This window comes from Daphnia pulex, chromosome 8 (genome assembly GCF_021134715.1).
Source record: "Daphnia pulex isolate KAP4 chromosome 8, ASM2113471v1".
Classification (NCBI taxonomy): Eukaryota; Metazoa; Arthropoda; class Branchiopoda; order Diplostraca; family Daphniidae; genus Daphnia; species Daphnia pulex.
In genome coordinates this window covers 11572142-11599905 of record NC_060024.1, presented here as the reverse complement: position 1 = coordinate 11599905, position 27764 = coordinate 11572142, and the positions used below count along the sequence as shown (strand labels likewise).

Below are 27764 nucleotides of genomic sequence, written 5' to 3'. Positions count from 1 at the left end.
CATCTGGACTGGCCAACTGTTTTTTTTTTTTTTTTTTTTTTAAACATCACAAACTTTATATCTGACCTTCCGTTTTTCCAAAAACTTACTATCAATGTGACGCCGCCAATCCGGCTACTCGTGAGCAAATACGAAAAACAGAAACCCTGTTATTTTGACGTGAGGTGCGTTCAACAGTTTCGATGTTAGATGAACACGATCAACACGATATTAGTGTCATCAAGACACTCAGCACTCAGGGCTTGAATTCTATCATTTAGTTGACTTAGTTTAGTGACAGTTGCTAACCCAAACTCACATTCAGTGCGAGAAAAACATGTAACTGGAGCAGGTTTTTTATTGCCTTCGATAACACGTAGGCTATCATAGCCTATCAACGAAAATGTTTTCAGAACATGTATACTTTTGACACGATTTCGTATTGCCATAGCGTGTAACTGAAGTAAGTTTTTAATAGTCTTAAATTTACAACACAATCCTTGATGAATATCAGCCCAGTTGACGCATGGGTATGTCGCCAATACAGTTCAAGTGGCAATGTTATATGTGTCCAACTGTTTAATATAGGAAGGCCAATATAACATGCGTGGGTGATCCAGTTGCTAAGCCAAAGTTCAAAGTTAAACTTCCCTTATACTTGGAAATTGGCTAGATACATAAATACGTAAGCTAGGCATGTTTGTAATACAGGATGTGATATATATTTGTTGAAATGCCCTTTGTTCGATATTCATTCAAATGATTCGGTTGACCATCTGATGGCTAAATTTCTCGATTCGTATTCATCGCACACTTAAAAAAGGATGAAGGACGTTTGCGACTGTAAACTTTTAAATATTTGCATGTGTTAAAAAGTGCACAAAATTGTGCATAGTCATGGTTGTCGTCTTCCAGGTATACTTTTAATTTTATACGCACTGGGCGTCAGCATTAATTTGTAAACTGCATTAAAGGAAGGCCAAATGTAGAAGGAAGACTTGTTTCTTTTAGTTCAACTATTTTTAGTCGTGAGATTCACAAGGTTTACCTTGAAATCCACGAAACATTTTGTGCCCCTAGCAACAGGGAAAACGAAATAAAGCTGCGAAATATAATATGACATAATAATGGCTTAGCGAAAAATTCAAATCATCAGGTGTTATTCTTTGAACTGACCTACCCAAAGGTTCTTATTTCTTATTTCGAGTCCTTCGTTTCCTTTCTTTTCCACTTCTGAAGTTCGTTTGCCTTGGTTTATTATAACAAGGATACAGTATATATATACTGTAATGTCCTTAAGAATAAACGAAGGTTCATTTTCATCTCGCCTTTTTTTCAAATTGGCATAATAGAGCAAAAAACGTACGTATCTCAAAATTTTGCACGCTCACCTGCCTCGGGCTTACTCTGTCTACGTAGTATAAGCAGGATACATGGATTCAAGACTGTTCTTGGGTAGCCTATATGAAGAGGGAAACGCCTTTAAGAACTTGCTCCGGTTCAGAACCGCCAGGAATAAAACCACGAAGACAATGTACCTCTCAAACTCAAAGCCATTCCATGGCGCTCTTTCGCGGAGGAAGGAAATCACGAATGAGCTCGGCGTGAACCAGTCAAATGTGGTGCAGAGTAAACACAGCATAGACAAGAGGACTTAGTAGCTTAGTATGTTTTCACTGGAATAAACTAATAAGGCAGTCCTTATAGAGATGTGTAAAAGAAAAGCATTTTCGCAATCACTTTAGCTCGGAATGATCACGTCATTGAAAAATAGCTGCGCATATTGGTAGACTTGTACGCAGCGATCCTGTATGTCTATCACAGATCCCTTATAACGTTCATAAATAAAAAGGTGGGAAAACATAAAATTACAAGGAAGCAAAGTTCTTTCCATCTTTTATTAGAGAACGACGCCATCGCATATATGTGTGAGTTTTCGACGGGATAGAATCCAAATCGGGATATGTAATTATTTTATTAAATGTTATTCTCGAAATAATCAAAGTATAGGTAAATTATAAACTTTGAAATATCTGAACAATAAAAAAAATCCTTATGGAAGACTTTAAAGAAAATGCCATTATCCTTGTGATAGCCCACGGTACACAGAATAATAAAACAAGACAAAAAAAGCGAACCTGTTCGATGCCCCGATTTCTGTTTCCAACGATTTTTTGCGCTTCGAGTTTGAGAAGTGCAGAGTCATGCTTACAAAGCGAATTTTTCTTTTTCAAAATGACTACCTGATGTCGGTTCCTTTTTTTATTATTATTCAGAATTTCTGATTTAAAAGATTTTGTTTATCCAGTTCAAGAAACCGGTCGTAATAGGTACCAGAACATTGACAACACATTGATCATGCTCACCTGTTTATTTTATTTTTCACCTCGTTTGAAGTGACACCTTGTATTGAAACCAAGGGAGCTTGCATGAGTTGAAATTTATAGAACAAAATTTGTTACTATGGGCATAGGCAGCAGCTTATTATTTGCTTTGTATTTTTAAATTCATCTACGTAATATGTGATATTGTCCATGCGATAAGAAAGATTTTTATTGAGCTGCTTTATGCTTGCATTAAAGTTTAAATTCCAGCGCTGTAAACAAAAATTTTATCTACAAGCTCGCCGACTAAGCATGATTTATTACGTTAAATGCTATAAACGCTATATATAACTCATTATTACATCGAGGTCTATAAAATACATATGTGGAAACTATTTCCCTAATCCAGATTGATTCCTTTACATTACATCATTTCAGAGTAGTATGATATAGAGACGGTTCAGCCTTCAGATTACTGAATAATAAAAACCACAAAAAATTCTATTACTATTAATGAGCATCAACATTTTAGGGATACATTTTTTAAAGAGAAATGCGCTTTATTAAAGATTTTTTTTCCAAAATTCTCTTTGAATATAACCAATTATCAGAGTTTGCTGCCTTTTGGATTCCCGCCATTCCGTCATAGAAAAGATGTATGTTATTGATAACAAGATCGAGATTTTTTAAAGCTCCATAATTGATAGAAAGAAAATTCTATTTTCATTTCTTTTAAGAAACGAGGCGGAGCCCTGCGGTTGGTGGGTGTGCCATCGACCTCATGCAAGGCTGGCTAGGTAGACTATTTAAGAAGTGCCGAGCTGTTAGATTTTTACGCATAAGCTTGCCAAAGCAGCTTGAGCAAAAACGTTAAGATGGTTAAAAATTATTCCTCTCTTTTAGTTTTGTGTAAGTTAAACCAAAGTTTTCTCTGATTTTTCTTAGTTGTAGGAAAATGACTTATTATAGTTGTAACCTATCTAACATTCTCATTAAAATTTCTTTTGTTTATTTTTCTAGTGGGCCTTCTGTGTCTGACGTGGGGTAAGTCAAAAGAAATTTCCTTATTATTTGCAATAGACTAGTAAAATGGAATTGAATTAAATTTTTAGCGCTGTTCAAACATTTGTAGTAGAATGTCTTCTTTATTCATTTCCTGTAGTTGAAATCAAGGTTAAATTTTTTATAAATTTATCCGAAAGTAGAACTAGTTAATCTGCATCAATAGTCCAATTTGACTGTGATTAAAAGTGAGCTAGGAAATTATATATTTGTGCAAGTGTATGTAATAGATTTCTTGTGATATAATCTCAAATAGGATGGGAACCAGGCACTCAATACGTGTACAAGTACGTCGGTCGCTCAGCGGCTGGTATCAACAAACTGAAGCAACAGAACGCTGTCGTTGAATTGGAAAGCATTGTCACCGTTCAAAGTGTTGACGATTACACCCTCGCCGTCCAGGTAAAAACATTCGACGCATTATTTTTCTCGTGAGTTGATAACAAAGACTGCTCCTCTATTCTAACCAGCTGACTTACAGCACCGTCAAGCGCAACGGTTATTTCTTGGGAAATGCATTGGACAGAACCCAAGACATTGAAGGAGAAGCGGACGAAATCCCCGACTTGGATGTTCTCTACGCTCCTTTCACCATTTACCACAAACAGGGCTCGGTACGTCCATCTTTTTATTTAAATTTCACTCCTTAATTTCGCTAATGATTTTATTTTAAAAAATACACATCACATAATGATATAATATTATAACCAATTCTTTATTGTGTAGATCTCCGGAATCAAAACTGGAGCTGGTGAACCCTTGTGGATCGTCAACATCAAGAAAGCTATCGCCAGCCAGTTGCAACTGGACGTTACGGGTGTCCGTAACGATGGCGCTGCTTTCAATTACAAAGCGGCCACAAAGGATGGCGAAAAAGCCACTCTGACCGTTTTGGAGGTATTTTTCTAAGCCCAAACATGAGACACTTTATTCATTGTGTGGCTAATTTTGCATTTCATTCGCAGGATTCGGTGACTGGTGACTGCAGTACTTCCATTGAGATTAGCCGCTTGCCCTACGCTCAGGTCTTCGCTTCCGCTGGATTCAAACTTGAATCCTTCGATGATGTTTGCGGAAGCAAGCCTGTTTATCAAATCCTTAAAACCAAAGACTTTAACAATTGCAAGACTAACCCAGCTTGGCACACAACTACATCCAACAGCTATGAATGCGATCTTGACAAGGCCAACTGTGGCCATTTCTTGAAGGTAATTAAAACGATCTATAACGATTTTTATTCATTTGATGTGTTGTTAACATAACATTTTGTTCAACAGCGAACTGCAGTGACTAAATTCTTGGCTTGCGGAGAATCTTTGTCCAAGCTCACTATTGTTTATGCCGGTGGTTACAGCGACCTGATGGCTCAGCCGTTCGCCACTAAAACCGACGAGTTGGTCAACGCCGTTATCACCAAATTGACGTTGGAGAAGAAGGAAAGCATCGGCGCGCGCTTGGCCGCTCCAGCTTATCCCAAAGAGCACAAGAGCCTGAACTACGTCTTTGGTGATTTCAACCAACTCAGCCAGGATGGAGTGTAAGTTTCTTTTAAGATTTTTGATTTGGAAGACGAGTTTCACCTATTTCGTATGTTTTCTTGCAGTGCCGTTCAGCCCAACTTGCATGGTGCTTACGCCAAGAGCCCAGCACCTATTGAGGCTCTGCACGGAAGCGTTTTGGACAGCCTCCAGGTTGTTGCTAGCGATTTGAAGGAGAACTCCGATTCCGAACAGGACAATCTCGATCGTCTGGCTGTCGTTGGCCGTGTTTTGCCCATGTTCTCTCTGGATGAGTTGAGATATTTGTGGGAAGATGTCAAGAACCAAGATGATGTCGTTGTGTAAGTCGCATATGACCAAACAAAAAAACGTCTGAGATTTTTTTAATTAACTAAATTTAATGATGCAGGACTTTGTTCATCGACTGCGTTGTTCAAGCCGGAAGTAACCCGACTGTTATGTTGATCAAGGAATTGATTGAAACTGAACAGATTACTGGACAAAAGGCATCATGGGCTATGGCTGCTCTTGGTTACCATGTCAAGACACCAACTCAGGAACTGCTCAAAGAGCTTATGGTATGTTTCACTTAATGGAAATGTATAAAAATCAAATATTATCCTCATTGAAATATTTTCCTTTCCAGAATTTGTTGAAATCTGGCCCAGTCCAATCGTCAAAGCAATTGTTGCAGACTTCTCTGATGACTGTTGCCGATTTGTTGAATTCCGCATGCAGCTCTCGCCACTCAGCCGCAAAGAAATACCCCGTCTCCGTCATGGGAGACTTCTGCGACAGCAAAAGCAAAATCATCTCCTACGAATTCTTGCCTCTGCTCGCCAAGGAACTCGAATCTAGCAGCGAAGTCTTTGATCGTATGGTCGTCTTGGCGGCTATTGGAAACCTTGGCGTTGAGGAAGTAGTTCCCGTTCTGTTGCCCGTCATCCGTGGCAACGACAAATTCGACGACACCGCCGAACGTCTCCGAGCCATCCTTTCGCTCCAGCGTGTCGTTTTGACGGTCCCAGAAAAGGTATAGCGACAAAATTATAATAACAATCGGATCAAAATAATTGACTGTTTTTTAATCATTTTTCCACAGATTCACCCGATGTTGGCCAGTTTGGCTGGTAACGCCGGAGAGCGCCCTGAAATCCGTATGGCTTCATTGGGTCTCCTCTTGATGTCGAACGCACCTCAACACTACTTCCAGAAATTCGCCGCCAGCACTTGGTTCGAACCTAGCCGCCAAATGGCTTCTTTCACCCACACTTTGATCAACTCGTTGAGCAAGGTTCCAGCCTCTACCCCCATGCTTTCCGAAATGTAATTTTCTTTTTACATTTTATGGTCTTTTGCAGTTACCATTTACCATCTCATTTTTCTATGTTTTCATTTGTAGCGCTAGCAAGGCCACCGTCGCCCTTTGCTTGGCTAAGCCTGGATCGACCCAGCCAACAATGCCGTTCTCATTCGGTGATATTCAATCATCCCATATGACTGAAGGAATCGCCGTCATGATGCGCACCATCACTCACCGAGATCCTGATCAACCTTTCGCCGCCTATCTTTCAAACTCTTACTACTATCAACTCGGTCCCTTGGCCAAAGAGGTCCTTACGGTAAGAATCGCTTGATACTTAAAAATCCACTCGCCGATAAACTCAAATAACAATTATGTCTAGATCAACTTGTGGAACTTCAACATGTTCGACACCTGGTCCAGCATCATGGGCCGAATCTACGGCAGCGTGAATCCCAAGTACGGCGCCTTGTGGGCTGCAGGAGAGAAATTGGGTGACAAGAAAGAAGATGCTTTGAAGGGAATTTGGGATGCTCTGTACGCCGTCGCTCGCCCAGCTGACAAGACTGCTGGACTTATGCACATCGACATGTTGGGAGGCTCAGTCAACCGTTTCGCCAACTTTGCCGACTTGACCGAGTCTATTCCCAAGTTCATGGCTGCCAACATGAATCGAACAAGAGAAACGAAAATTAGCACCACCAAGTATCGCATGTTGGGCGATTACAATGCCCGCTTTGCCACCGAGCTGGGTCTGCCCATGCGCTACTTGTTCAATCTGGCCACTGTCTTTTCCATTCAAGGCGAGATCAAGAGCGACGGTAAGGGAGGCATCGATACCGACCTGAACGTTTTGTCCACCTGGAAATTGGTTGGCGAAATTCGCGTCGATGTTCCATTCAGCGGTAGCTACATCGCAACCGGAGTCGACGTTCTGATTGATTCTCACGCTCCAAGGAATATGAATTTTGCTTATCCCAAGCAAAAATGGATCATTAACATGATTCCTTCCGACAAGATTATCGATCTTCTCTACTACCACGTTAAACCCTACACCGTAAGCCGCAGCTTCATCAAACCAACCCTTGAGGGCCAAGAACTCTACGTCATCAGCGTCACCGACAAACCTTTGAAACGCGATTTCAATTTGGGAGGACAATTGATGGGCGTTAACGTTAAGATGTTTGAAGAAACCGAATCGCTCTCTAACAATTTCTCGTGGAGAGACTGGCTTTCCAAATGGGACATGAACAGCTTTTCCAATTTGGGTATGCTTCCGCTGGAACTCAACAACCGCAAGTACAAGATTCGCTACGATCCTTACGGCACCACCGCCAAGAACGTCGCCATGTCCATGTTTTTCCAGTACGCCGCTAAATCCAGCACCAACAATTTGGTCTACGAATCGGGATCCAGCCAGGCGAGATATCCTACCGAGCCCGAGGTGATTTCTTACAGTCCCATCCGCGATCATTTCCGCCCACTCGTCGTCAATCTTTTCTCCGATATCGAAAACGGCAATGCTCGTTTGATGGAGACTACTGTCACTGCTGAAGGTAAAGATGGCACTATCGATCATTTCTCCTCCACTGTTGGCATGGCCATGAACACGCGTTACACCAAGGATTGCCTCGATTGGCAAGCGGAGCACAGCACGACCGGTCCCAACGGCTACAAAAAAGTCAACTCGAAAATCTGCTACAAGGCCGTCCGTAAGTGGAACAATCCCCCTATTTATGGATTCAGCAAAGACGTGCTGGAAATGACTGAAGAGGACGACATTGGATTCGGACCCGAATGCGAACGCAAAGTCCATTTCACAGCCAAACTCAGCCGTGATGAATCTGCTGCCCAGGCCGCCATCAACAGCGCTTCCGGTAAACAATGTCTTAAGGATATGGCTTCCGGATTGGAAGGCAGTCCCGCTTGCACTGAAGCTCGTATCTTGGATCATACTTACAACAATTACGAAATGAAATCCGTGACTGATAACATGGTCGATTGGTGGTTGCAATGGGCTCGCGGATTCTCCTTCGACATGAACCGTCTGATTGAACCTTTCATCGTTGAGCACAAACACGCCCAGACCAACACTCCCGGACAGGCCAGCTGGAGCATCAAACGCGACCCGCTCACCGGAGAAAGCGACATGACTTTCGTCCGTCCTCATGAGGTTGTCGTGGCCAAGAACGTCAGAGAGGATGTCATGGCGAGCTGGAAACGCTTCTCACCGATGACTTTCCTCGCCCTCAAGTCTTACTATCCCTTGTCGGCCGGAACCAACTTTATCGCACAATCGCTCAATTGGTTCTCGGGAGGTGTTTCCGAGGCCAAGTGCTACGTTGGATCCAGTTCCGTCGACACTTTCGATGGCGCTTCTTACAAGTACGCTGTTGACGGCAATGACCACGTCCTGTTGACCGACTGCAGCAGGAGATCGCAGATTGCCATTCTCGCCCGTAAGGGTAACTATGGCCAGAAAATCATCACCGTTCACTTGGGCAAGGATACCATTGAAATGGATCCCACCGCCTACGTTTCCGTCAACGGAGCCAAGACTGATTTCACTAAAATGGAAAAGGGAAGTTTCATCGAGGTCCGCACCCCTGGTTCCAAGTCCATCAAAATGGTTGTCTTCCCCATGCCCGAAGGAGGTTTGATTTTCGACATCCGAAGCATCCAATTCTGGATGAAGATCAAGGGAGATTACGTTGAGCTTTCAGCCCCCATTCACATGCGCGGCCGTGCATGCGGTTTGTGCGGTGATTTCAATCAGGAGCTTACCGGTGAATTCAAGACTGCCGATCGTTGCGTCTTAACTTCCGGCGAACTTATGGCTGCCAGCTTCAAGGTATTGCTTTTGATTGATCATAATTTCTTTTTTTCATGATTTAATTATTTATTGTTATTCTTATAGCTATCTGGCGATAACTACTCCAATAACTACGCGGCCAAGTCTTGCCTGTCTGCTGATCAGCAGTTCAACACTTACCTTCCTGATTACGACTTGAAGGCCACTGGATATTCCGCTAAAGGAAAATGCCAAGACTATGATCGTCCAGAAAACGGACGCAAAAACTATTACCATTTGTAATTGTAAATAACTTTTTCTTTACGTTCCTCTATAACATTGGAGATACAGATACAGTAGTGGCAATTGGTTTATGTTTACAACACCGCAATTTCTGATACTACAATAAACTAGATTGGCTTCATATGTTTCAGTTATTCAATTGATGGTCCGGAACTTGTTCTATATATTTATTGTGAAGCGTTGGTGAGAATGGTGATGTCGTATTAACACTTAAGTATAATTACAGAAAAAATAAGCCCAAAACTTTTGCTTGGGAATACGGGATGCAGATGCAGTTGGCATTTTGCTTTTTGGACCTTGTCGTGGGGCGTCGGACCTGGGAATAATTCGATGTGGCAACTCTGTTAAATTTGCAGCCGATTCTTTTCAGTTGGCATTCAATTTCCAAAGTGTTGTTTTTGTTCAAACGGGGAAACGGGAGAAGTCGACTAATATCTCAATTATTAGACTATTTGGTGTTAGGTTTGAGGGTTTGAGGCCTTGAATGAAACAAGCATTTCACGACATTTCTGTTTACATTTTATAAATTTTAAAATCTATTTATTTTGATATCAACCTAAATTTTGGGTCAACCGGTCAACCTAAAAAATACTTTTTGACTGTAGTTTGTGTGTTATATTTTAGTCGTAATTATCAAAAAGTTTGAATTCTATTATTTTGAATGACTTCCTTACGGTCTGTCCTTCAAAGTAAAAGCTAAACAAAATGTCGATGAATTTAAGCTGGGGAGCCTCCCTTGGGTCACAGTTGTTGGCAGAAATCAGTTTATTAGAAGCGAATGCTCAAGTTAATAATGAAAATCAAGAAACTTCTGCTAATTTACAAACTGATAGGACCTCGATAGTTGCAAGCTCAAGCCATTCATCAACTGTTCACGAAAAAAGTTCTTTGATAAATGCATCTGTTTCTTTAGATTTGAATTCTCACAGTCAACGCTCAAGGCTTTCAACTAACACCAATGCAAGTTGTTCTGCATCTATTGCTGGGCTCTTAGGTTCAAAACCATCTGAAATCAAGTCAGGAACTTCATCAGTTTTGGATAAAAAAACAAACTCTCTTTCAGCATCGGTGCACTCATCACCCCTCTCATGTTCAACACCTGTGGCTAATTCAGCAGCAAGTCTTCGTAAAGCCAGTTTGCGTTCCAGTTCTATCTTAAAGCTCCACTTGCAAAATTGGGGTTTACCTTCTGCTGTTGTACAGAAATATGCTGAAAAGAAAATTACCACTTTATTTCCCTGGCAAGTTGATTGTCTTCAGACAGGAAAAGTATTGGTTGGAAGCAACTTGATTTACAGTGCACCTACGTCATCTGGCAAAACCCTGGTTTCTGAATTGCTGATGTTGAAAACAGTGGTTGATTTAAAAAAGAAGGGTAAGTAATTCATTTTTTTATTAATATAATGATTAATAGAAAACTCACACTTCCTTACACTGTTTTTTTTTCAGCATTATACATTTTACCTTTCGTAGCTGTTGCAAGAGAAAAAACCCGTTTTTTGAAAAGCGTCACGGAAGACGTTGGTATTCGAGTGGAGAGCTTTGCTGGATCCAGTAATCCACCTGGGGGACTCAAAAACTGTGATATAGCTATTTGCACCATCGAAAAGGCAAATAGTCTCGTTAATAGACTAATTGAAGATGGTTCCCTTGACCAGTTGGGTATTGTTGTGGTAGACGAGCTTCACATCATTGGAGACTCTCATCGTGGATATCTCCTAGAGTTACTGCTAACCAAAATATTGTATGCCGCAACTCGTAGTGGAAGTCGCTCTCCCATTCAAATAGTTGGAATGTCAGCCACCCTGCCAAGTCTTGAAATTCTTGCCAAATGGTTGCGTGCAGATCTTTATCAAACAAACTTCAGACCCATCGCATTAAAAGAACACATCAAAATCGGTACAGACATTTGCCACCCGGACTTTCGATTAATCAGAAAGATTGATCCGGCTCGTCTCGTCCCCAACGACATCGAACATTTGATCTACTTGTGTCTTGAAACGATGCTTGATGGTCATTCTGTTTTGATCTTTTGCCCGACTAAAAATTGGTGCGAGAAAATGGCCCAGAACATCAGCGGAGAATTCTTCAATCTCGGATCCAATGCAACATCTGATTACGGCGCCATCCTCCGCAAACAACTGAAAGGAGATTTATTAGCACAAGTACTTGAACGCTTGAAGGCAACACCTGCCGGACTAGATCCGGTACTGGGTCAAACGATTCGCTTTGGTGTGGCTTTCCATCACGCCGGTTTAACTACGGAAGAAAGAGAAAATATCGAAGGAGCCTTCCGGCATGGCGTTATTCGAGTATTGATTGCTACATCCACCCTTTCTTCTGGTGTCAACTTGCCTGCCCGTCGAGTCATCATTCGTACCCCTATATTTCACGGAACGGTGATGGATTCACTAGTTTACCGACAGATGATTGGACGAGCTGGTCGCTTCGGTGTAGACACAGACGGTGATAGGTAATATAAGACTCTGGGAATAATTGTAGTTTCAAATTTTAACTAATATCTATTTTTACAGTTACCTCATCTGTCAACCTTCTGAAAAACATCAAGTTCAACGAATGTTCAACGCTGTACCTCCACCGTTAAAGAGTTGCCTACTCTTAGATTCAACACCTTCTACTGACTTATCCACGACTGTTACCTCCAGTATGAAACGGGCCATGTTAGAAGTTATCGCTACAGGATCAGCCTCAACAGAAGAGGATTTGAAATTGTATGCTTCGTGCACACTGCTCGCATTGTTAAATGACGTGCCAGATGAAGCGATTCAAGCTTGTGTCGCTTGGTTAGTGAGCAACGAATTTATTCGCCGACAAATAGTCGATGAGGGCAAAGAACGCCTGACTCCTACTCAACTGGGGCTCGCCTGTTTAGCGTCGTCACTGTCACCGGACGAGAGCTTGGTTCTCCTTAACGAACTAAAAACGGCCAGGAGAGGACTAATCCTAGATAGTGATCTTCATCTCGTCTATCAGGTTTTTTCCCAAAATAATTATTAAAATTTTCTTTTGACTAAGCTAACTTTTTATTGTTCATAGATTACTCCGACATATGTGTCAGACCAGATGACGCAAATTGACTGGCTTCATTATCTGACACTATGGGAAGAATTAAATGAAAGCCAAAAACGCGTTGGAGAAGCGGTAGGAGTTGAAGAACGGTTTCTGATTCGAGCTATGAAAGGCACCGTCACTACAACGGCTCCTCGACAGTCAAGGCAAATGGCCATCCACCGACGATTCTATACGGCCCTTGCACTCCATGAATTAATGAATGAAGTCCGTCTAGCCAACGTGGCTCGAACCTACAAAATGAACAAAGGAACTCTTCAATCTTTGCAGCAACAAACGGCTACTTTTGCTGGTATGTTTATTCAATCATATTTATCGAACAATAATGAACATTTTTTTCTAGGTATGGTGACCATTTTTTGCCACCGACTCGGCTGGAACACGCTTTACGTTTTGTTAGAACACTTCCAGTCTCGCTTGCTGTTTGGTGTCCAACTTGAACTTTGCGATTTGATGCGGTTGCCATCAATGCTGTCTCATACCGCAAGATTACTTTATGATGCTGGCCTAACGAATGTATCTGCAGTGGCTACAGCATCCCCCGAAAACATCGAAGTCCTCTTGAAGAATGCCTGCCCTTTTAAAAGCGCCAAGGAAACGGAAGAAGCTAAGAAACTGGGTGAAACCGACGTCGACGCTCGCGCGCTGGTATCTGAAGCTCGGAAGATTTTACAGCTGGAACTAGGAGTCAAAATTCAATGGAACGACAAAGTGAACAATGAACCAGCTTTGCCTAAGCTGTCTCAAGACAAATTAAGGACATCACTTGTGCCTCTTGATATTCCGAATTCAATAGAAAAGAATTTGTCGGCCAACTTATCGGATGTCGGATGTCGGAATTCCCCAAAAGCGTCGACGCCGATCCTTAAGGAATCACCTATCCTTCGAAATACCCTTACTCCTCCAGCCAAAATTAAGTCCGCCATGAAGGAGAATTTGAAGCCGGCAAATATTACCCCTGACATGTTTGCCGAGTCATCAATAGATTCTTCGCAATCGTTTGCAGAGTCTCTACATCGATCACCAAAAAATCAAGGAGTAATTCAGATACCGCCCCGCACTCCGTTAACTAAAGCCGCCGGAATTCTAGAGAGTCTTAGGCTATCGGACGATGAATTGTTCGATACGATACGTACTCCACCCTTTTCTGCTTGCGCAGAGAAACTAGCACCTGTAACGGAAAAGCCATTTCCGAAATGCTCCAAACGACGCGTGTCTGTTGAAGACGTATCTTTCCTAGAAGCCACTCCACCAAATCAGCACTCTATCGGCAAACTAGTAACCAAAAAATGCAAATTCTCTACACCAGCAGCTTCCCTTCTTCAACCTAAGATAGAGGTTCAATCCCCGCTCGCCTTATCGTTCTCTTCTGATGATAGTTCCATCATTCCTTCAAGCATGCCAATGTCAAAATTTAAGATTGATGAAATCACAACAAGTTCCCGTTTAGAGTTGTTCATCAAAGAATCCATGAGGCAAAATTGCTTGGCCATCAACGTCTACAAAGAGAAGAATTCCATCTTGGGGGTAGCTGTTGCCTGGTCTTGTCAGTGTGTCAACTACATCCAGCTCAGAGAGCGTTTCGATTCCAATCTGGATTTAGCCAAGGTTTCTAAGTTGAAATCTTGGATAGAGGCTCTCATTCGACTGAAGGTCGAGTTTATTGTTTATGACATACGATCAACCGCCAATGATCTTCGCCCATTGTTCCATCATTTACTCAACGAGATGCTGTTTCGTGATGTCGATCTCTGCCAATGGCTTTTGGAGCCGTCCAACTCTTCCGTCAGCCTACAGAAGCTTAGTAAGATGTACAGTCAACAAGGATCACCTACTAAAATGTATAGAGGACGAGAAAAAATCCTACACGAGTGTTGCGCTCTACTAGACATCTTCCATCAGCTAAAGCAACGCCTGAGTAAGGAGGAATTATTGCAACCTTTCGTTGACGTGGAGATGCCAATGGTGGCCACAATGCTACGGATGGAACAAATTGGAATCGCCTTCGATCGTTCCAATTGCGAATTGATTTTGCAGATATTGCGGAATCATTTGAAAATGCTGGAGGAAGCCGCTCATCGATTAGCAGGGCGGTCGTTTTCGTTGAACAGCCCAAAAGAAGTATCCAAAATAGTCGCATCTTTGAACCTCTGCATCGAGGAAAAAAATCCACAGTCTTTCATCAATCCGTTAAAAAAGAAGTTCCAGCCACTTTCCGTCAGTAAAGCATCGCTGATCAAATTAGGTCGAGTTCATCCATTGCCGAGAGTGGTGGTAGAATTTCGTAAAGTCAGCGCTATTATTCAAACCATCATCTGCCCCTTGCTACAAGCATCCACATTCCATGTGAGTGGAGTGGAACGTATAGCTGGAGAATGCGAATTCCGAAATGCTACGGGTCGAGTTAATATTGTTCAACCGAATTTACAACACATTCCGAGGCCGTTTTCACTTTCTGATGGCCGGATGATTAATGTTAGAAGTGCCTTTCATGCAGCTACAGGTGATATCTTTTTCATTTTGATATGCTAAATTTCTCACAAATTAAACTTCAACTTTTGAATTTAGGAACTACCTTGCTTTCTGCGGATTACTCCCAGCTGGAACTACGAATATTAGCGCATTTGAGTGAAGATACCGGACTTTGTTCTATTTTAAGTAAACCTAACGGAGATGTTTTTCGCGGTATCGTATCAGTTTGGAAAAAGAAGAAACAGGAGGATGTCACAGATGAAGAAAGGCAACAGGCTAAACAAATATGCTACGGAATTGTTTACGGAATGGGTTGCAAAAGTTTAGCTGAACAATTGGAAGTCAGCGAAGAAGAGGCTCAGCTCTTTGTTGATTCTTTTCATTCTACTTATCCCAGTAAATATTGTTGCTGTTGTCAATTTAAAATTTTTCTCCTAACGTGACATTTATACTTTCAGACATTCAAAAGTTCATAACGAACACAATTAACATGTGTCGGTCCAAAGGATTTGTGATAACGCTCCTCGGTCGAAGGCGGTTCTTACCATCCATCAACAGCAACAATGCGGCTCAAAGAGGTATTAGGCTGAAGTTGTTTGTTATTTACTTTGCTGATCGTTTTTCGTTAGCTCAAGCTGAACGACAAGCAGTAAACACGAAAATTCAAGGTTCTGCAGCTGATCTTGTGAAAACAGCTGTCATTCTGCTAAATCGTTCCTTAAAGGAAAAGCTAGCCGATGTTAATTTGGTCCACCAAATACATGACGAATTGCTTTTCGAGGTAAGTTTTACAGAATCAAAAATATGACAGTTTATCTATTTCATTCTTATTGTATAGATACCAACTAACTGCGTAGAACGAGCCGCTCGCGTTGTTCGGCACTGTATGGAGACAGCTATTCCAATGAAAATTCGCATACCAGTAGCAATAAAAACTGGCAAAGCATGGGGAACAATGGAACCCTACACATAGGCTACTAATCAACTGTGATTTCTTATCTAAATTTATTGGCTTTGTCCCCCTTTTCTTTGTCTGAAAATGACCCAATCTTTCCTTTTGAATACCCAGCTTTAAGTGCATCCATCGTAACCAAGGCCCACTTTAGCGAAATTGGACAAGTATTGCATGCCTTAACTTGATTTTCATATATTTTTGAATTATTAAAATTTTATGGTGTTGGTGCTATGCTTCATACGATCCTTAACTTTTTCTATCCCTTACCCCTAGGACCGAGAACGACATTATAATGATTTGTAATAAGAAACGCACTTTTAACATAATTTAATTTCAGACAAACTATTGAAAGATCACAGGCGACAGAACAGTAATACTGAGTTGACAGCAGCGATTCAATCGAAGTAGTCATCAATATCAATATCCGGATTTAAGAGATTTTCTCCGTATCGAGATATATCCAGCTGGTTCAAAATTAAGTTTTCGAAAGTTTCTTCCATTTCCGTATCTCCTATGAGAACCGCTCCATGAAGTTTACCATCCTTTACAACTAATTTCAGATATTCAACTCCTAGTAAAAACAAAGGAATTTTTATTTACAAAATGGTTTTTAGTTGATTTGTAATGTATACCTTTGGTCACGCGCACGAGTGCTTCATATTTCCCTCCCAATTTCTGTCCATTAAAAAGTCCAAGTAAGACGACACGGAAGCCGAAAAAACGCGTAACGTGAGTGAACAATTCGAAGCTGAAGTCAAGCAAAGGAGGTTCTTCCTTCAAAAGAGAGGCGGTCATACACAGCCCTGCGTATGCTCCCATTGGGCGCGCTTGAGACCACAAACGCATCTGTAAGAAACCTTCCTGTTTAATATTTCTTCGTCCGTCATAACGCGTGTGAACTCACCTGAAACCAGTGAAAAGCTACGTCCCAGTTAACTGTGCAAACATCACCTGCAGCATAGATGTCTTGAATAGATGATTCCATTGATTGGTTCACCAATATTCCTCCATCTTTTCCAACTGCGAAAGGCTTACCTTCCTAAGAATAAAAACATTAACCAAACTTGTTGCAATGGGAATAATCTTAAGTTACAATTTACCTCGATATCCGGTATGGAAGGAGAAACTCCAGTAGCACTTACTATAAAGTCACAGCCAAAAACTTTTCCGTTATTGAGGGTTACGTAAGCAGGCCACTCTTCAGTTCCCTGGAAAGTTGCTGGCTTTGTTACACTGACGTCTTTAATAAATGTTTGATATTCAATGGTCACGTTTTTCTTTTCCAGGGCCCCGGTGAGTTCCAGACTTGCATGCCAGTTTGGACCCAAAGCGCAACCTGGAATACCTTTCTCAACGTCCGAGGAGACGTGGGCAGTAGTATATCGCAGCATTTTAGCATGTTGGTTTGGAGTTGGATTTTTATCCGTGTCGTCAGCACAGTGCATGAGGAATTCGGCAGCTCCACTATCGACAAAAGCGGATGCAATGTACTTATCACGGATCACCCAGATAACGTCAATGTTTTTTAGTTCGTAAATTAATTCAGTTGCGATTCCTCCGTTGCCGAGTACGCACACTCTTTTTGATTTAGATAGTTTAAGTTTCAAATCAGCTGCTGAATCGGTGTCTCTCAATCCAATGATAAAGGGGCTGTCAAAATCCACTACTTTAGGAACAGAGCCAGAGCAGATGCAGATTTTTCTGTATCCAAATGTTTCTCCAAGGGAACTTTTGATTATGTGCCTAGTAGTATTTATGTAAATTTCACTGTTTATCAAAATAACTTCTTAAAATATTTACGATTCTGGATATATTTTATCCAATTTTGTTATCACAACAGTGACATTAGGATATCTCTTGTGAAAGTCATTGACAGCCTCCTCCTGGATTTGCAATTCTTCAATGTGGGTTGTTAATTTTAATCTTGTGGTTGCGACTCTCACGAAAGCGCTGGCGGATAAGAGTAATACACTAGACTGGGGCAATCGAAGGCATATCTAAAAAACAAAGTTGGAGATTCTAATGAGCAGTAAAATCTTTCATATTTCTTTTTGCACATCAACCTGTTCGATAGTCGAAATTCCTGCTATACCTCCACCCACCACCACGAAATCAAAAACTTTTATTTCATCCATAGTACAATGAATTAACTGTATTTTTTGGCAACACTTTTAATTTGAAACAACGTAAGTGAGGACGCAAATGTAGCGGTTTGAAACGTTTGAAACGACAGCACTAGCAGACGAACATTTTCAGTTTGTTTATTGTTTTGGTATAAAAAGTTGCTGTTTAGTCCATCTCTTTCGCACTGTCTACGAACAGCTTCGAGTTTCGAGCTGTCTCGTTTGTCGTTTCTGTCAATTGATATTCTGGTACTTTTCTTTTATTGAACTTTGACAGGTGAGAAATCGTTTTAGTGTAATTGATAGAGAGAATTCCATTTGTTATATTTTAATTTATCATGCAGATAATCAGTTTGAATTCAACATGGGCAGAGGAAGAGAAAAGAGCGTCTCGCCATCGTCTCGAAGAAGACAACGCTCGAGGTCAAGAGAAAAAGTTCGCGATAGATCTCGTTCACGAGATCGCAGTCGACGTGATCGAGATAGAGAACGTGGTAAGGTGGACAAGGAACGTGAAAGAGACAAAGAAAGGTCTAGGGATAGAGACAGAGACCGTGAAAAGCCAAGCAAATCAAGCCGTGAGCATGAAAGAGACAGAGACCGAAGGAGAAGATCTGCAAGCAAGGAAAGAAGAACCAAAAAATCAAAGACAAGAAGCAGATCAAGATCCAGAGAGAAGCCTGCCAAATTAGTCACCAGAAAACCAGTAACGTCAGAAGAATTCATTGATCCAACTGAAGAAGAAGCTGAAATGATGAAGTTGATGGGCTTTGGTACTTTTGATACAACTAAAGGAAAACATGTCCAAGGAAATGAAGAGCCAATGCACGGAACAGTTCAAGTTGTCCTCAAGCGAAAATACCGACAGTATATGAATAGGAAAGGAGGTTTTAATCGACCATTGGATCCGATCGCTTAATTTGAAAATGAAATACACTTCTTTGTAATAATGCTTTTGTGTATTTTGATTTTGGAACCTTTGATTTTTAAACAGGAAAGAATTTAATTTAAACTTTTATGGTAAACATAAAAAATTTTAGTCTATAAATCTATGATCGCCTGATCGGAATATCGGATGCTGTTTATTAACTACATAGCGTTGTTGTCTTGTTGACACTCAAAGCAGACGAACTTTTCACGGATTTCAGTATTCAGTTAGACTTTGGTCGTAATTCCAAAAAGATCTCTATAGTGACTGGTTAAAATATATCTGTTACTGATTTAAGATATATCTTATTTTCGGCAATCTTAAGTAAAATGCCTCAGAGTTTCTACGAACCCGAACAGTTAGTGGTAGATACGAGGCCATGCAGCGCCTTGCGCGAAGACTTGAAGTTCTGTATTCAGAACACAGATTGCTTCAAAAAGGTATATGTCTACGTGTTGTTATGAAAAATAATGAGTCACACGAAGTGGATCTTTTTAAAATTCCGGAACTAAAAATAATATGAATTTTCCAGGAAAAGAAAACACCCCGCCAATGCCTCTTAGAAAATCATCCATCCGTTCCTGCTGAGTGTCATCAACTTAGGCAGTCATTCTTTGAATGCAAACGTTCTATTGTAAATAATAATTATAATGTTGTTCACATAAATAGGAAATCTAAAAATAATCTTTCTTTATCAGCTTGATAATAGGCAAAGGTTTCGAGGAAGGAAAGAATATTCTGCTTCAACACCAAAGTCTTGAAGAGTTTCAATTTTCAAGTGTGGAGAATTTCTAGCATTGGTAAACAAATGCAGAATTGCAACCCCATGATAATTGATGAACAATGATTAAAAAGGCTCATACAAAACACTTTTGTGGCATTCTATAGTTTATGAATAATGTAGCCTACAGTGGTGAATCATAAAGAATAAAGATTGAATATGTTGAAACAGTGAAGCATATATACATATATACTATATTCGATTTTCGGGTGGTTCACGTCGAACAGCAGAATTTATTTAACAAACCTATTTAACAACCCACAGGCCACTTTTCCAAGAGTTTAAACTAAACAATGAGTAATCTCTTCTTCTCTATCTCTTGTAATTAGTTAAAAAAAAAACACTAGAAATAAATTTAAACCTAATTAATTTTAAAAATTGATGTTGAATAATTGAAGCCAGATCGGAGCAAGAATGCCTGCCTTGCCTACACACTTCACAGGTGTTTCGAGTCTGTTTTTAAATATTCATAATGAATTCACTTACTAACGATTTGATGATCAGTCATGCAATTTATTATTACATGTATCTCAAGATTTGCCATTCAATGTAATGTATAAATGTAAGGCCTATTCCAATCGATATTGCGTAACACGGTAACAGGCACGCAAAATCCCGCGAGGCAAAAAAAAAGCAAAATGCAAAATAATAAAAAATGTTGTAGATGCAGCATACGTGGCAATGTGGCAATTTCAAGAAAAGCCGCCTAAATAGCAGACGATATATTTGAGATTGTTTGATGTTGCTTTCTTTCTTCAGAGTCTAATGTTTATACACACTCACTCAATTGAAAAACTTTAATTTATAAGACTTCTTCTCTCTGAATAACTGCGATGGATGACGGATACGTCCACGAAGTACCGAGCAGCTTAAAACAGTTGGCTCGACTGGTTGCCAGGGCATTCTATACGATTGAGGACGCTTTGATCATTGACATGCTTGTCAGAAATCCATGTATGTATTGTATTTTTTGTCACTGAAACTTTTCAATTGAACCTTCAATTTTATATCAGGTATGAAGGAGGATGACATTGCAGACTTATTAAAATTTGAGCGTAAAATGTTGAGAGGTAGGATTTCAACCCTACGGAATGACAAATTTCTTCAAACACGCTTGAAGATGGAAACAGTGGATGGGAAATCTCAGAAAGTAAACTACTTTTACATTAATTACAAGGTAATCTGTGGTGAAACTGTGTTATAATTGAAGTTAATGTAATAATTTATATTTATAGATTTTTGTCAATATTGTCAAATACAAGTTGGATCATATGAGAAAGAAGATGGAAACTTCTGAAAGAGATGCCACAAGCAGAGCAAGTTTTCACTGTCCGTGCTGCAAAAAGAATTTCACTGATTTGGAAGCTGACAGACTATTTAATCCTGCTGACCCAAGTGGGGAATTCAAATGCAATTTCTGTGGTGCAGTGGTTGTTGAAGACGAATCAGCCATACCCAAGACAGATTCACGGCAGCTCATGGCTCGGTTCAACGACCAAATGGAGCCTTTGTACAAATTGCTAAGAGAAGTTGAGGACGTGAAACTGGCCCCAGCCTTGCTTGAACCAGAACCGACTGACATTTCTCATCTGCAAAGGTGAATTTTCCCAATCCTATGCCTTATCTACAAATCTTAATCTCTCACTATTTGCATTAGGGATGCCGATGGAAAACCCAAATCCAGGGGAGCCATGGGCGAAAATTGGTCGGGAGAGGCAACCAGAGGAGGTGTTTTCCGACTGGATGAACAACGCGTCGACGTCACTATCGGTGATAATGCTGTTGTCAAGAAAGGAGAGGTTCGCAAGGAGGCACCCATATGGATGAGAGAAAGTACCGTCGATAATGAAGCTGCTACCAGCGCCAATGACAATATTGCTGGACCTGCGATCATTGACGAGGTAAAACTGGATTCTATTATACAGTCTATTTTTAAAGTGACATCTTATCAATGAATATTAATTTTGTCCAGATGGAGCTACCTACTCTCTCTACGGAGAAGAATCGCAACCAAGAAGACATTATGTCCGTTCTTATGGAACTCGAAAAACCAACTACAAAGGCCGCTGTTCCAGCCGATTCAAGTGATGACGAAGCGGCCGCAAGATCTCTTCTTGAACAGATTACTCCGGCTACCAATACTATCCAACGCCAAGTGCAATACGACAGTAAGAATCGAATTTCGTTATTGGAATAGTTCAAATGTAAATGTTTGTTTTTCTTCTTAGGTGATGTCGAGCTGATGGACAGTGACTCGGAAGAAGAAGTTCCTATGGTGAGAGTTGGAAACTTGGAATTCCCTGTTCACGAAGTTCCATCGGAACAGGTTGCCCGCATGACGCCCTCCGAAAAGGATGCCTACGTCCAGCTCCACCAAGAATACATGGAAAGGATGGGCTACCTGGATTAACCATCGCTACCTCTCGACAAATTTGTACTCTGGCTGTTTCGAGTGTTCCTGGTGTAACTTGTCTGCTTCTCGCCAGATGGTCCCTGGTTGTCTCAATCTCTATTTTCTCAAGGTACTGTGTGCGAAAGGCAAAGAAAAAATATTCTTCCTTTTCCGTTTTCTCCTCTCTTTCGTTTCTTCTTCCGTTTTGCATTTGTGAGACTTGAGACTTCTAAAAACAAAAAATTTACAAACGCTACAGATTCGATTACACTTTGATTAAATTTTACGCCCTTTTATTCAAAAATTGAATTTAGAACGTAAGATTTTTATCAAATCTTTTTTTTTTAAATAATAAATCTACGCTTTTGATTTCAAAATCATTTTAAAAGTGGGGATGATGCACGTATGTTAATTGAATGTGCCGACGCAATCGAAATTGTCCTTTCCGGTGTTCTTTTATGGATGTTCCTCGTGCATGACGCGTGCGCGGTTCGTTTGAATTATTCCATCCCGAATAATTCAAATAGAATCAAAGGGAAAACGAGGGAAAGCGCTTATTACATCAATATACCACGCAAGACGTGGTCACTGGTTGTTTATATATTTAACTATCCACCGGCTTCGTTTGATGCAGCCGCAATTGCATGGAGATTGCGTCATATTCATTCAGAGTCAGTAGTAAACTTTGCAATTAATATGTACCACCGGCGTACAACATTGTATGTAGATCTCCCCTGCACGTATCTTGAACAACAATCTCGAAACATTTGCTTTTACCGCCCCTTATAATCTTTTATCTTGTGAGAATTTCCTGTACACAATTCCCAATTCGTTTCTGAGCCCGAGTCACGGATGAAGGAAGAAAAGCACAAGCGGTTTTTCTTGTCGGCCGACAAACTTTTATTTGACCCACATGTGCTTGTTGCGAGATAAGTCTTAACGAGCAAATAATTTCCTTTTTCTGATAAGTGAAAAAAACGTCAGGCCGGATGTAACCGACCGTCCGTAGAATATGTTTATCATATTATACGTAAAGGTGGGCGATTTGTTTTGATTGACTCTATAAGTGTACTATACGTACACATGTGGAAAAAGTGTAGAAAGAGAGGAGAAAAGGTGTGTCCCGACAACATGTTTTCCGACGCGTTCCATGTATGACATTCGACTCTTTAGAGTGTTGGTAGGGGGGGGGGGGAGGGAGGACGCATTAGAGTCCCATCTAAAGATGCCATTAGGTCTACTATATGTAAGGGCCCGTAGGCTATACTCTATACGAGATGGAGAGAGAGTTGTAAGAAGACACAGATTGAAAAAAGAAAAGACATTTTGAAAACGTAGAAATGAAGAAACGAGGCTGCATGGGCGGCACTTTTTGAGAGGCGCGGTGGCCATTGTCTGCGCACGTCGGCATCCTTTGTCGGCGCGGGGGGCGGTCAAAGGTCACATCATAGCCAACAATAAAAAGCCAATGGCCGAACGGGAGCTGTGTGCTTGTGTGCGCAGCAGCAGCATCACCCGCAGCCCAGCAACGCGCAGTCCAGCAGGACAACTCCCCCAACACCACCACCACCAAACAACCTGAAAATCGTTGCTGCCTAAACAACTCTTTCTCGATTTTTCCTACAAGACACCTGAATTAGTTTTGGCAATAGAAAATCAGATGCCTGGGAAAATTTAAAAAAATAAAGTTTTTCTTTTTCATCTGGAAAAAAAAGGAATGAAAAACCCAGTTGATAGTTTGGGGGCATCGAATTAAGAGCTGATCCGATGACTGCCGTATAATATTGGCAAATCTTTGGGGACTGGCCATCTTTTCATGATGGAGAAAAAAGGGGTGGAAGACGACGATCAATCCTCAACGCCGCGCTCCCACGCCTACACTAACTGTCAAAATATTCCGCCTTCCCACTCAATATTTTAAAGCGAACCCCGAAATCCGCATACAATTTCAAACCTCCCCTAAATTTGGATCATCACGTAATCACTTTGTACTTTTAAAAAAGGTTCATGAACACGTTGTAATCCCGATTACGACTTGTTATCCATTGATATCTTAATAATCCAACCCTCATTTGGCACGGGAACCGGCTTCTCATAACTAGACAGAACATAACCCGTTGACAATTTTTAAAATGAAACATTTGTAAATGCTTGAAAACTATTTGGAAATAACTGTACAAAAAAACCCAAATCTGTCTTTTTTTTTTGAAATTTATTGCCGCCATCTCGACGACGTTCGTCCAAAATGTTTTGTTTTAACACGAAGTGAAATTGCCAAAGTGGTCGGCATCGGTTGGAGACGTGTCGAGGCGTGTAGTGAGAGGTGCCGCCTTTTAACCGAAGACGATGGCGTGGGAAAGGGTCATGTAAAGCAGCAGCGAATCAATTGAGTCATCGAATCGGATGGCCGTCTGCGCCAGGCGCGATAGAGTCGTGTAGAAATCGTGGGAAAACGCTACCCCGGCACCACAGCAGCCAGCGCGTTTCATCTTTCCCCGCGATACTTCTACTTTTGGGATATGCAAAGAGCTATGGAGTGTTTTTTTGGTTTCTGTTTGTATACCAACACACGGAGAAATTTGGAAACCAAAAAATCCCGAAGAAGATGGGCCCTTTTTTGGTCCCTCCCTTCCGAGCCCAAAAAGGTGTGACTCGCGCAAAAGGGCCGCGCACACCCCAGCCACTCACAAAATGGCCGCTGCTTCGATGTTTAACCTGCCCTTTCTATATTTTTCTAAAAGAAGAAGATGTTCCTCCACGGTGGTAACCTCACACAGCAGGTAGCATGGGGCACAACATGTTTCGTATGGGGCCACCAGAGCCAAGTTGACTATACTAGACGTTGTACACCGTCGACACTACACTACAGGGTTCATAGGTGGTAGAAAGCCTTCTGCTGAATCGATCGCCGCCAAAGGTGTGTCGGCAAGATTTCGCTAAATGCTCATCCGCCTTGTATGTATGTGTGTGTGTATGTGTGTGTGTAAAAGGGTCTTTGTTTTTTCTCCCAGTGCCGATATCTTTCCGCATTATAAAAAGAAAGAAAATGGAAGGAGGGCCCTCATGTCAAACGAAACAAAAGGAACTCTATCAACAAACTGGACAAATTGCTGATACATATATGGTGGAAGAAACCCCCCCCCCCTTTCTGTTCGGCCATTTTCTTTCTTTTTGGACAAACGCAATTGGATTGGTCCTCGGCTCTTTTTTCCCTTTTTCTACACGGTGGGTCAAGAGAGGCGGTAAACACGTTTATGTGTGTGTGTATAGGATAGATATAGCCTTATATTATTATATAGATGTACGTTTGGAGTATTGTAAATAAGACCATCCGCCTTAATAAAGAGTCATCCGACATCGTTGGTGGCTCCCAATTTTTATTTTTTATTTTCTTTTCTTTTGTATTGGCCTAAATCACGACGAATCACGGCTGTTTGCTTTTTTTTCGGGAATTTCATCACGACCGGATGATCACGATTTGTGTGAGGGGCGACACTTTTTGTGTATGTTTAAATAGGTAGCGAAATGTAATAGACACATTAGCACATCTCAAACCAACTAGACAGAGAACAGCGCAGACAGGGAGAAGGAAAAGTGAGAAAAGTGACAATTATTCTCGTTTCGTACAGTCGGGAAATGAGCTCCCATTTTTTCGGGGCTTGAGAGTTTGTTCCACGGGGCTTCTTTCGCTGTTATAGCGCTCGAATGCCAAAAGTAATATCTAAGCGGTCGAGCACACACCAAACGTTCTGGTGATAATTCCCTATCAACGCGTACACACGCTTGTAGAACCTCATTTAGTGCTCTAGTAGTCTTTTTTTATTTCTTTTTATTCTCAGCAAATTAATCGGGTTCATCAACATCACATGTTTAGAATGTCCTTTTTAAAACACTTTGCGAGAACTGCGCAATCCCTGAAGATGGAAGACTATTAAAAACAGCCAGATGTTCTCCTATTGGTGAAGGAAAAAAACAAGTTATAATTGCCAACTAGATCGTGGAAAAAGTGGAATCGATTTCTTTTTCTCTTAAGAGACTGATGATGGCACTGAGAAAAAAGAAGAAGAAGAAGGACAGGCATTGGCAATCAAGAGAGCCAGGTGACAAATGATTATCTTCCCCTGGACTTGTGTGAACACTGCGCGGATTGGCTGCTTTCACACCAAATCTATCGGCATAGTGTTACATGATAATCAATTTTGGAAATGATGATGACCAAATTTTTTTAAATAAAAATAAAGGTCACTTCGAAATAAAATTCACGCCACATCATTATTAATTCCACATTACCCGGCGAGTTTGTGGAAAAAACTTTTTTTTTTTCCCTTTGCTTACATCTTATTACACCTTGTTTCGTAATGACACTATAGGCCTTCATTAGTTGACATGCCAAAAAAGAAAAGAAAAGGAATCGAGAGTTGTGTCTTTCTCTTGGTAGTCGGTCCACTCTGTCCGACGGACGCGCAACTCCCCAAAAGTTATTTTTCCTTCTCCGCTAGAATCGTTGTTTTTTTTTCCAGTTCCAACAAAGTTGATACGCAAATGACAAAGTCAATGAAAAGTTGTGTGTGTGTGTTTGGCCTATATAGGTCCCCCCTCTGCTTGATTTTGAAAAAGCCCAAAAAATTACAAGGGCCTGTACAATAAAAATTTTGTTTCCAGGCCTCTAGACCAACAGTCAGCGCAAGCCACTTTTGAGTGTAGTGAGTTCCGTCCATTACGACGACTACCACACACACGGGGTACGTATATATAGATTTATTTATTATGTTCCATGCGATCCGCTCGTGCCTTATCCCTTTCTTTTTTTATTTTTCGGTCCTCCTGTTTGTGGGTCTATATAATAAGCCTTTTTGTCTAGCAGAGACTACAATTTATTTATATCGTGTAGTATTATATTTTGTTGGCTCTTTATACGTGCGATGAGGGGTGGCCCGATCCATAACTTTCTTTTTTTTATTATTAGTATTATTATTTCACTGGATGTACCTGACTTTCTTCTTATAGGACAGAATACCTTTTCCCCCTCGTTTTTTTTTCCCATTCCAGATGCCCGATCACGCATGTATACACACACAGAGTTCATTTGCATGCCACATTTAATTAGTGTTTTATAGAAGGGACATCTAGGGAGTGTACGGCGAGTCCAGGGCCTATACGCTTCAACGCCTGGGCCTAACATGATCGGTTCCAACATCAGCAGCAGATGTTTCCACGTGTGTGTGTTTCTAAACAGACACACTCGCATTGTACGCGTACGGGAGAAATGTGTGGCCGGTACTTCCGTTTTCCAACTTTCTAATTCCGACATTATTCATTTATTGTTCCAATATTTCACCTTTTGTCGTTTTTCAATTTCCAACGTTATGGCAGTGCTCAGTCTATAGGCCAGAGTTTTGGGTTCCATGTCGCCAGTGTTGTTCATCTCCGTGTCGCCGTCAGGTGCTAAATTAAAGGTAAATTTCAAATATTAAGACACACACACACACACACTCAATTCAGTGTACAGCTAGAGAGCGTCATATCCTTTAGGGTATACTTTTTTACACGCTAAAGTATATCCAGATCGAGATGGATTGAGTTTCCAGGAATTCTCCAGATGGACTTCTTCTATTTCCTATTTATTGCGCACAGTAAAGTGTAGCAACCGAAAGATTTTTCTTAAGGGGGCAAAAAGGTTTTTCACTCTATTTCACTTTTTGAAATGAAAAAAATTTCGTGGAAAAATATCGGGTCTGTGACACTGGAACGCGATCGAGGGG

General features: G+C 41.0%; 5 protein-coding genes across 6 annotated transcripts; 4 read left to right on the top strand and 1 right to left on the bottom strand.

The window, feature by feature from the left end:
• The first annotated feature begins 3090 nt into the window (after positions 1-3090).
• LOC124199864 (vitellogenin-like) lies at positions 3091-9384 on the top strand. The gene is made up of 14 exons (XM_046595840.1): positions 3091-3212; positions 3324-3347; positions 3622-3767; positions 3836-3979; positions 4092-4262; positions 4331-4573; positions 4643-4902; positions 4969-5205; positions 5274-5442; positions 5511-5897; positions 5967-6190; positions 6267-6486; positions 6550-9018; positions 9085-9384. The coding sequence occupies exons 1-14, from the start codon at positions 3179-3181 to the stop codon at positions 9259-9261; spliced, it is 4905 nt and encodes a 1634-aa protein (XP_046451796.1). The 5' UTR covers positions 3091-3178; the 3' UTR covers positions 9262-9384.
• Positions 9385-9542: 158 nt separating this feature from the next.
• LOC124199862 (DNA polymerase theta-like) lies at positions 9543-18852 on the top strand. 2 transcript variants are annotated; one of them, XM_046595839.1, is made up of 11 exons: positions 9543-10636; positions 10711-11734; positions 11796-12255; positions 12319-12643; positions 12695-13036; positions 13100-14854; positions 14920-15219; positions 15282-15401; positions 15453-15604; positions 15662-18178; positions 18246-18852. In XM_046595839.1, exons 1-10 carry the CDS (start codon positions 9967-9969, stop codon positions 15794-15796), a joined length of 5283 nt encoding a protein of 1760 aa, XP_046451795.1. In that variant the 5' UTR covers positions 9543-9966; the 3' UTR covers positions 15797-18178; positions 18246-18852. The 2 variants fall into 2 exon arrangements, with proteins under 2 accessions (XP_046451795.1, XP_046451794.1); XM_046595838.1 differs by having other exon boundaries at positions 9544-10636; positions 12695-14854.
• LOC124199873 (pyridine nucleotide-disulfide oxidoreductase domain-containing protein 1-like) lies at positions 16091-17982 on the bottom strand. Its single transcript, XM_046595854.1, has 6 exons — positions 17842-17982; positions 17579-17775; positions 16879-17521; positions 16683-16817; positions 16411-16624; positions 16091-16349 (listed from the first exon to the last, which is right to left on the bottom strand). Exons 1-6 carry the CDS (start codon positions 17911-17913, stop codon positions 16174-16176), a joined length of 1437 nt encoding a protein of 478 aa, XP_046451810.1. The 5' UTR covers positions 17914-17982; the 3' UTR covers positions 16091-16173.
• A 171-nt stretch (positions 18853-19023) lies between the features above and the next one.
• Positions 19024-19778, top strand: LOC124199882 (cytochrome c oxidase assembly factor 5-like). Its single transcript, XM_046595864.1, has 3 exons — positions 19024-19269; positions 19362-19463; positions 19528-19778. Exons 1-3 carry the CDS (start codon positions 19159-19161, stop codon positions 19588-19590), a joined length of 276 nt encoding a protein of 91 aa, XP_046451820.1. The 5' UTR covers positions 19024-19158; the 3' UTR covers positions 19591-19778.
• A 537-nt stretch (positions 19779-20315) lies between these two features.
• Positions 20316-22288, top strand: LOC124199875 (general transcription factor IIE subunit 1-like). Its single transcript, XM_046595856.1, has 6 exons — positions 20316-20564; positions 20624-20787; positions 20846-21207; positions 21268-21511; positions 21583-21778; positions 21839-22288. The coding sequence occupies exons 1-6, from the start codon at positions 20444-20446 to the stop codon at positions 22018-22020; spliced, it is 1269 nt and encodes a 422-aa protein (XP_046451812.1). The 5' UTR covers positions 20316-20443; the 3' UTR covers positions 22021-22288.
• Positions 22289-27764: the final 5476 nt, after the last annotated feature.

Coding starts and splice junctions, on each gene's coding strand:
- LOC124199862 (XM_046595838.1), top strand. CDS start 9,967: ATGTCGATGAATTTAAGCTGGGGAGCCTCCCTTGGGTCACAGTTGTTG. Junction 14,855..14,919: donor TGCCTTTCATGCAGCTACAG/GTGATATCTTTT, acceptor TTTTGAATTTAG/GAACTACCTTGCTTTCTGCG. Junction 15,220..15,281: donor TTTTCATTCTACTTATCCCA/GTAAATATTGTT, acceptor TTATACTTTCAG/ACATTCAAAAGTTCATAACG.
- LOC124199875 (XM_046595856.1), top strand. CDS start 20,444: ATGGATGACGGATACGTCCACGAAGTACCGAGCAGCTTAAAACAGTTG. Junction 20,565..20,623: donor CATGCTTGTCAGAAATCCAT/GTATGTATTGTA, acceptor ATTTTATATCAG/GTATGAAGGAGGATGACATT. Junction 21,512..21,582: donor GACCTGCGATCATTGACGAG/GTAAAACTGGAT, acceptor AATTTTGTCCAG/ATGGAGCTACCTACTCTCTC.
- LOC124199873 (XM_046595854.1), bottom strand. CDS start 17,913: ATGGATGAAATAAAAGTTTTTGATTTCGTGGTGGTGGGTGGAGGTATA. Junction 17,776..17,841: donor GAATTTCGACTATCGAACAG/GTTGATGTGCAA, acceptor TTTGTTTTTTAG/ATATGCCTTCGATTGCCCCA. Junction 16,350..16,410: donor ACTCGTGCGCGTGACCAAAG/GTATACATTACA, acceptor TGTTTTTACTAG/GAGTTGAATATCTGAAATTA.
- LOC124199864 (XM_046595840.1), top strand. CDS start 3,179: ATGGTTAAAAATTATTCCTCTCTTTTAGTTTTGT. Junction 4,574..4,642: donor ACTGTGGCCATTTCTTGAAG/GTAATTAAAACG, acceptor TTTGTTCAACAG/CGAACTGCAGTGACTAAATT. Junction 5,443..5,510: donor AACTGCTCAAAGAGCTTATG/GTATGTTTCACT, acceptor TTTCCTTTCCAG/AATTTGTTGAAATCTGGCCC.
- LOC124199882 (XM_046595864.1), top strand. CDS start 19,159: ATGCCTCAGAGTTTCTACGAACCCGAACAGTTAGTGGTAGATACGAGG. Junction 19,270..19,361: donor ACACAGATTGCTTCAAAAAG/GTATATGTCTAC, acceptor TGAATTTTCCAG/GAAAAGAAAACACCCCGCCA. Junction 19,464..19,527: donor TTGAATGCAAACGTTCTATT/GTAAATAATAAT, acceptor TTTCTTTATCAG/CTTGATAATAGGCAAAGGTT.